This window comes from Cylas formicarius, unplaced genomic scaffold (assembly GCF_029955315.1).
Source record: "Cylas formicarius isolate icCylForm1 unplaced genomic scaffold, icCylForm1.1 PGA_scaffold_5__7_contigs__length_24384050, whole genome shotgun sequence".
NCBI lineage: Eukaryota > Metazoa > Arthropoda > Insecta > Coleoptera > Brentidae > Cylas > Cylas formicarius.
In genome coordinates, this window is record NW_026844341.1 from 17,334,301 (window position 1) to 17,346,915 (window position 12,615).

Below are 12,615 nucleotides of genomic sequence, written 5' to 3' on the forward strand. Positions count from 1 at the left end.
TAGTATTTCCCACTCTTGCGTTTAAGTCTCCCATAATAATTATTCTGTGTTTAGATGGTATGTTATTAAGTTCGTCTTGTATTTGGTCGCAGAAGGCTACGTATTCTTCCGGTGGTTTGGCGGCATCTGGTGCATAGGTTCTTTCAATATTCAGTGTTGCTATTAGTATTCTATCATTTACGTACTTAACGACAGTTATGTGTGGTATAAATTTTTCATTTATTAATAATCCAACTCCCGAATTTGTCATTTTATCGGTTTTCTCTATGCCACTATATAATAACATGTGATTTTTGTATTGTGTGATCCCTTTTAATTTCCTTTCCCTTGGTTTCTGATAGAGCACAAATAACGATTTTATGATTATTTAGTTCAATTATGATTTCTTGTTCCATGATATTATATTCCAGCATGTAAACCTTAATATATTTTTCCGTTTCCATGTTCTTGCCGTTGTCGTTTCTTCCCTAATCTGTCCAACATCCGATGATTGATTGATTGATGCTTGATGGTTTCTTGTATCTTGTATGATGTTTGCGTGTTCTTCTGGCGTTTTGTCGCTTCTATATTTTAAGTATGCGTCTCTTTTTTCTTTGCATATGACTTTTACCAGGGTTTGTTGACTTTTATGTTATTTACATTTATCTTTCTTGTTCCAAGTGCTTCTCTTGAAGCTGTTTGTTATTTTTTTTCCAGCACGTGTTATTTGGTTTTCTTCTATTTTTAATTCTAGTCTGTTTTGATACAGAGTATTTGTGCTTTCGTTTTCTAGTGATTCTATATTACTTTTCTCTATGAATTCTGGTCGGATTTTCATCAAAGGTGGTCTCTGTAATCTGATTTTGCTTAACACTAATTGATGGTCTGATCCTATGTTGGCCGAGGATAGTACTCGAATATCCAGTATGCTCTTAGGCTGTATGTTTTTATTAGTTATTATAGAATCCATTACTGATTTCCATCCTCTTATATCTGCCCAACTATACGTATGTTGAGGTTTGTGTTGGAAAAACGAGTTGTTAATTCTTGGTTTGTTGTGTGCACATTTCACATCGATCGTTTACTACATTTTCATTAATTTTTTTTTTACTCTATCTAGTATTCTTCGCTTTTAATGTATATAAATTTTATATGAATGGGCCCACTAAACTAACAAAGCGAAACCCAAAACCGTCAAAATTAAAATATAAAAAAAATATTTATGCAATCATGGCCTCCAAAATTACTTTTGGAGACCTTTATTTCAACAAATTTTGATTGCGGGTTCCCTCCAAAAAACCCGAAAAAAAAAAAAGCCACCAAAAGAAATACCAACAAAACTAAACTAATGAAAATGATGCAATAATGCTTTAAGCGTGCGCACGTTAGATGGCGCTATTCAAAAACGAGTTTAAAATTAATATTACAACAACAAACTCACACACACGCCCACGCACACGTTAAACCTAACCGACGCGATGGTCCCTTCTCACCGATACGGGCCTCAATTTTTCGAGAAACTTCACCGGTGGTCCGAAAAGCGTCACCAAGTGACGTTTGTATCATCCGAGCGCGACAGACCAAATCAGATAATAATATTACTCTATGGACCCCTCCGACGAAGTTCCACGAACTGGGGTCCCCATAGTCTGATATGACGACTTAAGCTCGTCCCTCCTCTTATCTAAAACCGCACCGTGCTCGACGTGTCTTTCTGTGACCAGGGCTGGACGTTCCAATATCACAGTGGCGCGTAAAACAGGGGGGCGAGACAACAATGAACCTCGAGGGGGGGGATAACGACGTGCCCCGCCCCGTTACCCGACGCTCCTCCCCTTTTTTCTCCGATTAATACTGAAAATTAGGTTCGCGTGTAGGTGTACGGTGCGCCAGTGTGCTTTGCCGATATGTAAGTGCCGGTAGAGGGGGGAGGGTAACGGGGCGAGGGTGGGAAAAAGCGGTAAAAAAATACACGAAACACTTATATTCCTGTCGCGACCTTAGATGCTACGTTGAATCACATTTTTAAGTACAAAACGGCGCCCCGGGGGCGGCGCGCGGTGTGGGACGCAAGAGAAACTTCACCCTGTCGTCGGGACCAAAGGGAGGGGGTGGGATTTATTGCATTGTGGAGGAGGAGGTGGAGGAGGCACATTCGAGCGAACTACGCGCCCCCTACTGACTGGGAATGGCGTCGTCCTGACGTATGTCCGACTTCAGTTTGACGAACTCTTTCGCCACCTCGTCGTTTGTGCGTTGCGACAGGATCCGCAGGATCGTCCAGCCGGTCTCGTCCATCTGGATGCGTTTGCCGAGGGACAGCCAACAAGCGCAGGAACCCTGCAGGAAAAAGCGGTAAGAATGTCAAAGATCTATTAGCACCTCCTGGTGGTGTTCGCCACTACTAACCAGTACCCTTACCTTATCAACTATGTCCTTGAGCTGCATGACCGCCACGCCCACCAGGCGGTCTTCCCTCGCGAAGCAGTAGTCTTTTACGCAGATGTGGAGCTCGTAGTAATCCAGTTGCTCCTCGTTTCCGATTGTGCTGCAATTTTTTTTTTCATTGCAGCGGCTAGAAACCCGCAACGTCTCGATTCACTTACAAATTGAACGTCTCGTTGTACTTGGGCGACCAGTTGTTCGATTTGGACTTGGTCGCGTGTTTCCTCTTCTTGTCGGACAAGTGGGGGCCGATTAGATTGACCTCGACAAATGGCCTGAACATGCCCGAGACCAGAGTCCATTTCAGATCGTTGGCAGCGACCACTGACGACCAAGAACGAATAAAATCTTGGTATCTAGCATCTAGCAATTTAGAAAATCCTCACCTTTGACGGTGACCTTGTGCTCCCCGGTACCGGGGTGAGTAAAGAGGTCCACTTGGATAGAGACCTCGCCCACGCTGCCCTCTTGCCCGTCGACGGTATCTGAAATTTGGTTCGATAACGCAATGTCTAATTGGACGCCACTGGCGCGCGTATATAAGCATGTATATATAAGCATGTCGTTGAACTGAATGCAAGCGGCGGTGCACGGTGGGCCGGGGAAACCCTAGGTGTTTGACTGATTCGATTTTTTTGTAATGCCAATAAATTTTACTGAATATTAATAAAAACATAACAATAAAAAGAAAAAAATGATTACGATCATCAAACTTTAATACAATATAATTATTATACAGGGTGTTCGCAAAAAACTCTCTATTTATTATTTAAATTATGCTAAAATTGTAACATATGTTTAATAGATTACAAACATACTTTTTTGGCTTATTGTTTTTATATGACTCAAAACAATGTATAATTTTTTAAGAATGATTGCCTGTAAGAGTAATTTACTTAGCATAAAATTAGTCTCAAAACTTACCTTCCCGCATTTCGAATTTTGTCAAAAGCTAATTTCTTAAAAAAAATCCCCTCCACTTTTAACACGGAAAATTGTATAAATAAAATATTTTCAAAATGACACCGACAACAAGAAAAATATTGTTGACGTTTCCATGGTACCAAGACGACCTAAATCGCTTGTTTTGTGAAGGTTCGTGGCCTACTGAATTAGGCTGTGATAAGGAAAACGTTCATTGTACGAAATGTTTTATGGGCTCATTTGAATAGTTTGGGCTCTTCCTGGCCCACCGTGCGGTGTGCGTCGCAAAATATTTCTCGAAGAAGAAAATGGCATGCGCGCGGGAGTACTAATAAACGTTTGTGGTATGGTTTCTATTCTTCCGGCTCCTTCCCAACGGTATGCGCATGCTCGCACTAAGTCAACAAATGTCAACTACCTAACGAATTCTTCTAACGTCTGCGCGGATACGTCGCCGATATTAACCTCTACAAAACTGTCTACGGACTTGTCCGATCGTCGATTGTTCGGACCAAAACACCCTAAGAGTGATAAACTGTGTGCTACATAAGAGGAGGACCGGGACCAGAGAGAGACAGACTCACGAACTAGCGTTGTCACAAAAAGTACGCTGCCAAAACTTTATGAAACGATTCCTAGCGTGATTTTAAGACAAAAATTTCATATAAAAATAGGTCCAAAAATGCACATTTTTCAAAATACAGGGTGTTAAAGTTTTCCTTTTATAACTTTTATATAACTTTCGATATTTTTTATCAAATTTGGTGTACACCTTTTAATTATTGAGGAGCGGTTTTTGACACAAAAGCTTTATGTTCATTTTTACCAGTGGCGTCGGTACGGGGTTTGGACTGAACATTTTTAAAGAAAAAAATGGCACGCCACTGCTTTTTCTAAAAACAAAAATGATTTTTAAAATCACAATTTGGTGCATGACCTTGCTTTCGTACGCACGTACGGTTTTGGCTTAAAAAAACTGTAAAGAAAATATCTTTAGAAACAATACTCTCCCAGAAAATAATAAATTAGAGCAACTGCTGGAAAGATGCGTTTGTACGCCTTATGAGGAACTGGCGAACCCTTTTTAAAATATTAGAAGTGTTCCTAATAACTGTACAAGAGTCTTCTATCTGATGTTTTAGATCTTTCTCAATTCGGACTGGTGTTGTGTAGACTAATGTATTTAAGTGTTCCCAGAGAAAGAAATCTATTTAATTTAAATCAGGTGACCTGAGTGGCCAAAAATGTGGTCCAGCACGCTCAATCCAGCGATCAGTATAATTTTCATATAGATATTAACGTGCTACTAAATTGAAGTGCGATGGAGCGCTGTCATGCATAAACCACATAGAACGCCTTTGCTCTAGCGGGACATCCTCCAAAACTTCAGGTAATACGTGTTCAATAAATTGTCTATACTGCTCACCAATAAGTCAGTCTGCCGGGCAGAAAGTGAGGCCCGATAAAGAAACCCCCTATAACTCGAATCCAAACGTTTATTGAAAATTGCTCTTCAAAATGGTTTTCAATTACTGCGTGAGGATTATTATCGGCCCACACATGATTGTTATGGAAGTTTATTACTGAGTTAAGGGAAAAGCATGCCTCGTCGGTAAACAATTTTTCTCGTTCTAGTTTCTGGGTTTTCTTCATATATGACAGCTTCCTCTATCTGAACCGTTCTTACTGTTTTTGGTCTCCCTATAAGAGCAGTAGACCTCTTAAAACTACCCGTTGTACCAAGTTTGGAGTGAATATTAACAAAAAGTTCTCTGTTAGGTAGCGGACGGTTAGGATATCTTTCTTTATACATCCGTCTTGTGGCACGAGCATTACCATGAGCCATTCCATACACGAAGTGCATACCTGCCATTTCACGGTTTGTGAATTGAACCATTTTCACCAAAACAAACAAATAATTTGTTAAATAAACTTTTAAAAACCACCAGCAAACAAACCAAGTGCAATTTTGTTTAAAAATTTGACAAATGTCATGTTATTGTTATGGACAAATGAATTACTGTCGCTTAGCGCAAAGCCCACTTTGACACTTTTTTTTTTGACGATTAAATTGTTGTTTCTTAAATTTTCCCATTAAATTGCTTGTTTAATTAAGAAAAAGTACATTTAATAATGATGAATAATTGAAATCATAAGCGTCGTCGCAAAACAAGTACGAGAGATAAAATACATGACCGTGAAAAAAGAATCACTACAAATTATACTTATTTCTTTTTATGGGTACTAGTCATAGCATTACGCGTGCCGACTTTCAAATAGAGCGGACTTTACATTAAAATTAACATTGCAAAATTGTATTTGCGTCGTACGAGAGCAAGTTCATGCACCAAATTTGCTCCAAATTGATTGGGGATATTAAAAATAATTTTTGTTTTCAGAAAAAGCAGTGACGTGCCATTTTTTTCTTTAAAAATATTCAGTTCAAACCCCGTGCGGACACCATTGGTAAAAATGGGTGTCAAAAACCGCATCTCAATAATTAAAAGATGTTCACCCAAATTTGATAAAAATATCGGAAGTTATCTAGAAGTTATAAAACCTATATTTATATGAATTTTTCGTCTTAAAATAACGCAAGGAATCGTTTCTTAAAACCTGGCAGCTTACTTTTTTATAGCAGGAACCACTCTCATAGCCGCTCTATGTTGGTTCTCCCTAAATAGCAAGGAATTCGTGGTTTGTCTCTTTGGTTCCGCCTCCAAACCAAACTAGCAACGAAAAAAGAAGGAAAAACGCAGCAACTGCCGGGGCCACCCCCCCTCTACCTGGCCACTTTTCTTTCGGTTTTTTCGCTTTCAGTGGCTCCTCGAGCGCTTCCGTTTCCGGCGCGTCCGGCTCGTCCCGATCGATCGAAATTTGCCGCTGGAGCATAGTCTCTTTATTGTTTAGCGGCACTTTGAGATATGAAATACAGAAAATCGTGTAGTTTGTGTGTAGGCGGTTGGTTCGTCCAAGGACCCGCTCCGGAACAACAACTCACCTTCATTGACTTGGGTCGTGACGAATGTCTTGATCAAGGTGTCAGTGGTTTGGGTGTACAGCGAGAGCGCGTACCGCAGGCTCTGCAGCTCGGGACTCTTGTCCAGGAACGCCTTCTTCAGTCCGTTGCCGCCAGCGTGGAAGTACTGCTTGATGGTGTCGAGAGCTACGTCTAAGACGGCGCACTGTTTCGGCGACAGGTTCTTTTCGACCTCCTTCGAGATGTCCATGACCCCGCTAAGCGCATTCTTCACGTCCTGCTTGCCAGTCATGTGGTTCTTGAACAGCCGCGACATGTCTTCGATCTTAGTGTTGGCCGCCAGGTTCTTCGCGTTGTCGGTCAAACTCTTGAACATCATCTGCAAAGCAACGGGTCACAGTCGCGGTATCCGCCCGGGCTTCACCCCCCTCCCCCTCCCTACCGTTTTATCCGTCATCGGAGGCAGCACGACAGTCTTCTCCAATATCCTCATGACGATCTTCCATAGCTCTTTCAGCAGCCTCTTGAGGACGGTCTTCTCGCACGACTGCGCGTACAGCGATAGCGAGCCGTCCAGTAGGTCCATCAAAGGTCTCAGCACCTCGTCCGCCTCCACCGCCACCTGCTGGCGCTGCGCCGGTTGATTCAAAGTTCCAGGCTGTCCGCCCCCTTTAATCGCCAGCAAGAGATCGCCGAGTTCTTTGACGCTTTGCGTGATCCTCGGCTCGAGGCTGCACGCGAACTGCTGAGCGAGCTCGTCGAGGGACCCGTTCAGCGTCTGCTGCAGCTCCTTCAGGATATTAGCCGCGTCTTCTTCCAGCTTCTCGCCGCCCATCGACTCGAACATCTTCTCTAGCTGCACGCGCAGCTGCTGGATGTTGTTCATCAGGATACACGCCTGCGATAGAGACAGAAAGGACACTGTGGCAAGAAAAAATCAGAAAGGGAACCCTTACGATGCGCTCTTCCTTGAGGTGCTCGGGAAACTCCTTCTTGACGATGTCCGCGTACGCTATGAGTACCTTCACTATCGTCTTGGCGAACCTCTTCATGTACCGCTTCCAGATCTCCGGGTCAGGACACTCGAGCTTCGAGACTACGTCGAAGCACTGGGTGAGCTGAGTGAACACGTCCACAACCGAATTGGAGAAGAGCGCGTGCTCGCTGCTCTTTTGGAACTAGAAACGGAGAACGATAGCGTGCGAATCATCCGCCACGGTGGTACTCACCCCGTCCTTTTTGTCTCTGGTAAATGCTCCGTGGAGGTACTCCAAGGACACGTCGTCGTTTTCGTTGAGCCACTGCATCACGAAGGGCTCGAACCACGCCGGGTACTCGGGCACGGCTCCCTTATAGGGAGGGACGTCTTTGACGTAATTCGTGTACAACCACTTCACCTTGAAGTGCAGGTTCATGTACGCGGAGGATTTGCATAGGCGATGAGCCTCGTGCTCCTCCAGAGCGTACTTCATGTCCACGGCGAACTGACTCCACATCGTGGCAGCCGACAGCTGTCCGATGTTCAGTTCCTGCGGGAACTGGTTGAGCACGGGACCGTAGCTGTTCCTGTCTTCCTCGATCACCGATACGATGAGCGCGATGAGTTTGTGCCAGAAGTCGACGCTGTCCAATCTCGGGCCGTGATCTTCGGGGTCACGTTTCGGCTCATTGGGATCCGCTTGGAACTCCCGGTTGTACAGCTCGTATGTGTTTTCGAACAGGAACTGGTACGTGGATCTGAGACAGGCTTTTACGCAGTCTTTGACGACGGTACTCGCCCTAGGCGGGCTGGACAGCTCTTGGACTTTCATCCGGAAGAACGTGATGCTAGTGAGTAAATCGACGGTAGACTTCAAATCCATCAACTTGTCGGGACTGGATGCGGGGAAGTTGTTGCGATACATCGACAGGTCGATGCGTAACGAGTTGTGCAACTGGTCGAGTAGCTTAACGAACTTCTCTTTCTGGAAATGTAGTTCGTTGAGTACCGCCGTATCGTCGAGATTGTGTATAAGGATGTACTTTACTTATTTATTTATTTATTTAGATGCACTGTTCAACCCAACTACAGAACAGGGACATAAGTGACAAATTAAAAAAAAAGCAAACTGACAGTAAAATAAAACAAAAATAATTTTATGCCATTCCCTGAAAAACATGTTTTAACGTCACGTACAGAAGAAGAAAATATATCAAGCTGGAAACTTGCCGAGTTGCACAGATCGCACATTCTGTGGAAAGCAGGAAATTTAAAAGTCAAAGGTTTCATCTACTCTTTGTGTAACTCTGGAAACACCAAAGTTCAATTTTGATAAGATTCCCGGATCAACAACCTGATTATGCATAATTCTGTACAAGAATAACTTAATTTGGGTATCTTATGCCTATTACGATGCGAAATATTGCTCATATCAATTGGGGGATATGCCTGAAAGACAAGAGTTTCAAGAATTTTCGTTTTACAGATTCCAGCTTCCTTGAATGGAATTGGTAAAACGGACTCCATATAATACCACTACTAATTTAGATCTACACAGTCTTTAAAGTTTCTGTTAAGTCTCGAGAGTTTCGTGCCATTTTATTAGAGGCAGACACAATATGAGGAATAAACGAAAGTTTAAGGTCAAAAATGACACTTATATCAACAAAAGCGTCCAGTTAGACGTTGAAGTACGATATTATTGATTTCGTAATCATATCTAATAATATTACTTTTAAGTGAATACTTGAGAACATTATACTTGAGAACATTATACTTGATGGGATTTAACAACAAGTTATTATGGACATACCAGTTTTCAATACGCTTTATATTCATTGACAGGTTTTGGCAGTACTGAAGAATATCAATTTTGCAGAGCAACTTTAGCTCGTCAGCGTGTAACAAGCAATTAATAACATCAACACTTTCGATGATGTCATTAATAAAAACGTTAAATAGAGGGGGGCCTAAATCGCTGCCTTGAGGAACACCGGATGTTGCGACATATTCTGTAGACTTGAGTACACCAAATATAACACACTGGCGCCGATATTTTAGAAAAGATGAAAAGAAAATAATCACTCAACTTAGAAATAAGTATCCCATGATCAAGTCTGTCAAACGCCTTCGAAAAAGCGGTATAACGACATCAGTTTGAGATCGCAAGTCTAGATTTTCAGCTATAACTTGAGTAATATTTGCCAGATTAGTGATGGTGGACCGCCTTTTTATAAAACCATGCTGCTTTGATGTTATATTGTTTTTTAAATGATTGTATAATCTATTGTACAGAAGTGTTTCGAAAACCTTAGAAAAATTGCAAAGTGAAGAAATAGGAAGAAAATTACTGATGTCTAAATTGTCCCTTTTTTTGTAAATGGGTCTAACTCTGCATAACTTCTAGAAAATAGGTGCCGGGTTACCCCGAAATTGGACGCGGCGAATCTGTCACTAGCCGACACTGCCGTAGACGCGGTGGTGTGCGCGTAGTATGCGTTTATGTTGGCCAGAAGCATGCTCATCACCGCAGGTACACCAGGGCACAGGTACTTCGTCGACAGACAGTGAAAGTGCCTGGAAAATCGAACCCCCGTTAGCGGCGAAAAGAACGATCAACGAGTGACACCCCCCACCCCCCGCCCCTAATGATAGTCAATTTCTAACCCCTAACCTGTAGAACAATAATCAACATTGTAGAGACGTAATTCGACAATTAATCCATTTTAATTGGCTTCGCTGCGACTCGCTTGTCGGTGATTACCTCTCCTCCTCCTCCTCCTCCCGACCCTTCGGATCAGAGGGTGTCGATGCTTACGGGTTATAAAAATATGTACAGGGTTATTCATTACATTTTGACACCTATTCACAGGGTTAATGCTAGAAGAAAAAAAGTGTAAATACGAAAGTTTGCAGATTTTTGCTCTATGATCTTATGCAAATATTAGGAAAAACAAACGACGATCCCGAATAACAGCAACATATTTTTTTTTATGGAACGCCCGATACGTTATTAGGTTAAATCGTAGATATTCTTTTCCAGATTTCAAAAACATATAGTTTATTGTCAATGTTATTTAGCCGTTTTTGAGACATTTCAGTTTAAAAATAATTATCATTCGATTCCTGGACAATAGCCATGGTCAAGTCTGCCTTGATAGCAGCCATATTATGTATGTGTGCAATTGTTTTAACGATGTTCTTCTTTTGACAACTAATCAAAACTAAAAATCTGCAGGGTAAATTAACTAACTTGATATATTTCAAATGGGTTATACTGAGGAAGAAAAACGCCAAATGATAAAATTATATTATTCAAGGGTTAAAAGAGAATATCGACAAATATATCCGGGTAGAAGAGTCCCTTCAATAAATACAATTAAAAAAGTAATTCAACAATTGGAGGAGAGGAAGACCAGGACAATAGTAAGAAATTTTGATGAAGACTTTACTTTACTTTCAGGATAAATTATTATACTATTACGACACTTGACATTACGACTTTGAGTTCTACTTTCTTAATTTTTATATTTCATATTTTTTAGAAAATCCTGAATATTCTATAGCTGACATAAAAAAAAATATGCAGAAAGTTTCACCCGTATGAATTCATTTCAGTGAAAAATTTAACCGATCAACATAAAAGGCAGAAGTTTGAATTTTGCACTGAAATATATCGAAGATCTCAAAAAGACGGAAATTTTCTAAAGAAAATAATATTAACGGATGAGGCTTTGGTCACAACAGCAGGTGTATTTCATAGGAACAATAAACATTTTTTGTCCACCAATAATATTGAACAATATGGTGGTCGGATCAATTACATATATTTAATAATATTTAAATTTCCTTGCAACAGAAATAGAACAGTTGTTAGAAAATGGAATTATTTAAATTTATATTTCAATCAAAATGGCTCACCTCCATAGAACGTCCAACCGGTTACCGGTTATCTAAATAATCAACATATACTTTGGATAGGTAGACAACGCCTGCCAACATCCCCGACCTGATCCTTGTGACATTTTTTGGGGGAATACTTAAAAAATAAAATTTATTATAATAGGCCTGAAAGTTTGCAAGTGATAAGAGAAAGACTTATTATTGTTTTACTAGATCTAAACAGAAAAAACCCTCATTTTATCACCTCGTGTATTAATAGGAAATTGAAAGGAAATATTGTCCGATGTGTAGAAAATACTGGAGGTAACGTGGAAAATGTTTAGCATTAATTGAATAATTTGATTGATTGAATAATTTAATTTTATTATTTGGCGTTTTTCTACCTCAGTTATTTAAGTTACGCTACAGTTAAAACAATTGCAAACGTCAATAATATGGTTGCCATCAAGGCAGACTTGACCAATTTTAAACAAAATAATTATTTTCAAACCGAAACATCTCAAAAACGGATAAATGAAATGTGAATTAACTACATGTTTTTGAAATTAGGAAGAAAAAAGATCTACGATTTGAGCTAATAAAATATATTAAAAAAAAAAATATTTTGACAGCTGACGATCGTCGTTTGCTTTTTCTGACATTTGCGTAAGAAGAGTAAAAATCTGCAAACTTTGGTATTTACACTTTTCATTCTATCTTTCAAAATTAACCCTGTAGGTGGGTGTCAAAATATAATGAATAACCACGTCTATCTTTCGTCATAGGGAGTGTCGAAAGCTTATTAGAAATTTTTGTCTTGCCAATCGTCGAAGCATAAAAATAACTTTCAGTAATTCGTTTTATCCACATTTTTCTTAGACGCAATCGGCGTGCAAAGTGCCACTTACGTCATTGCCTGATAGATAAACTCGATGCCGTATCGCATGGCGAATTCGTCGACAATCTCCTCCGGAGCCTCGTCGAAGTAGACTTTCCAGGCGTCGTCGCCTTTCGCGAGGGGCAAGGAGACGATGCCGCTGTTTTGTTCGCACAGGTAGTGAAACAGATTCTCGTGAAGGCACGTGTACTGCACGTGGTAAGGCGCGACCTTCTCCTCGCCTTTGATTTCGACGGAGATGTGGAGACGGATCGCTCCGGAAACAGCAGACTTGTCCGTACGCTTCTCGAGGTTGTACCAGACGTCCATCTCACCGGACAGGGTGCGTACCTGAATAGGCGGGAATCTTAAGCCTCTGGGCTGTATTTTACGTCTGTACTGACCTCGATGATGGTTTGCCCCAGAAAATCGTCCGATTCTCTGGTCAGCTTCTGTCTCAGCTTGCTCTTAAGGTCGTTGTCTTCGTCCCACACTCGGACTTTGATCCGGTCGGATGAATTGTGACACTCGCTGGAAACAAAGCAAATT

General features: G+C 41.1%; 1 protein-coding gene across 8 annotated transcripts in view; it reads right to left on the minus strand.

The window, feature by feature from the left end:
• Nucleotides 1–327: 327 nt before the first annotated feature.
• Nucleotides 328–12,615, minus strand: part of LOC132701789 (protein unc-13 homolog B) — a 196,632-nt gene continuing 184,344 nt past the window's right edge. For all 8 annotated transcript variants that reach the window (XM_060669982.1, XM_060669981.1, XM_060669978.1 and 5 more), the window contains 11 exons: nt 12,471–12,597; nt 12,098–12,417; nt 9,734–9,884; nt 7,558–8,292; nt 7,285–7,506; nt 6,771–7,226; nt 6,350–6,707; nt 2,811–2,909; nt 2,586–2,748; nt 2,401–2,527; nt 328–2,319 (listed from right to left, as the gene is read on the minus strand). In XM_060669982.1, coding sequence (XP_060525965.1) covers nt 2,155–2,319; nt 2,401–2,527; nt 2,586–2,748; nt 2,811–2,909; nt 6,350–6,707; nt 6,771–7,226; nt 7,285–7,506; nt 7,558–8,292; nt 9,734–9,884; nt 12,098–12,417; nt 12,471–12,597 — 2,923 coding nt within the window. In that variant the 3' untranslated portion in view covers nt 328–2,154. The remainder of the gene's footprint in view (nt 2,320–2,400; nt 2,528–2,585; nt 2,749–2,810; nt 2,910–6,349; nt 6,708–6,770; nt 7,227–7,284; nt 7,507–7,557; nt 8,293–9,733; nt 9,885–12,097; nt 12,418–12,470; nt 12,598–12,615) is intronic.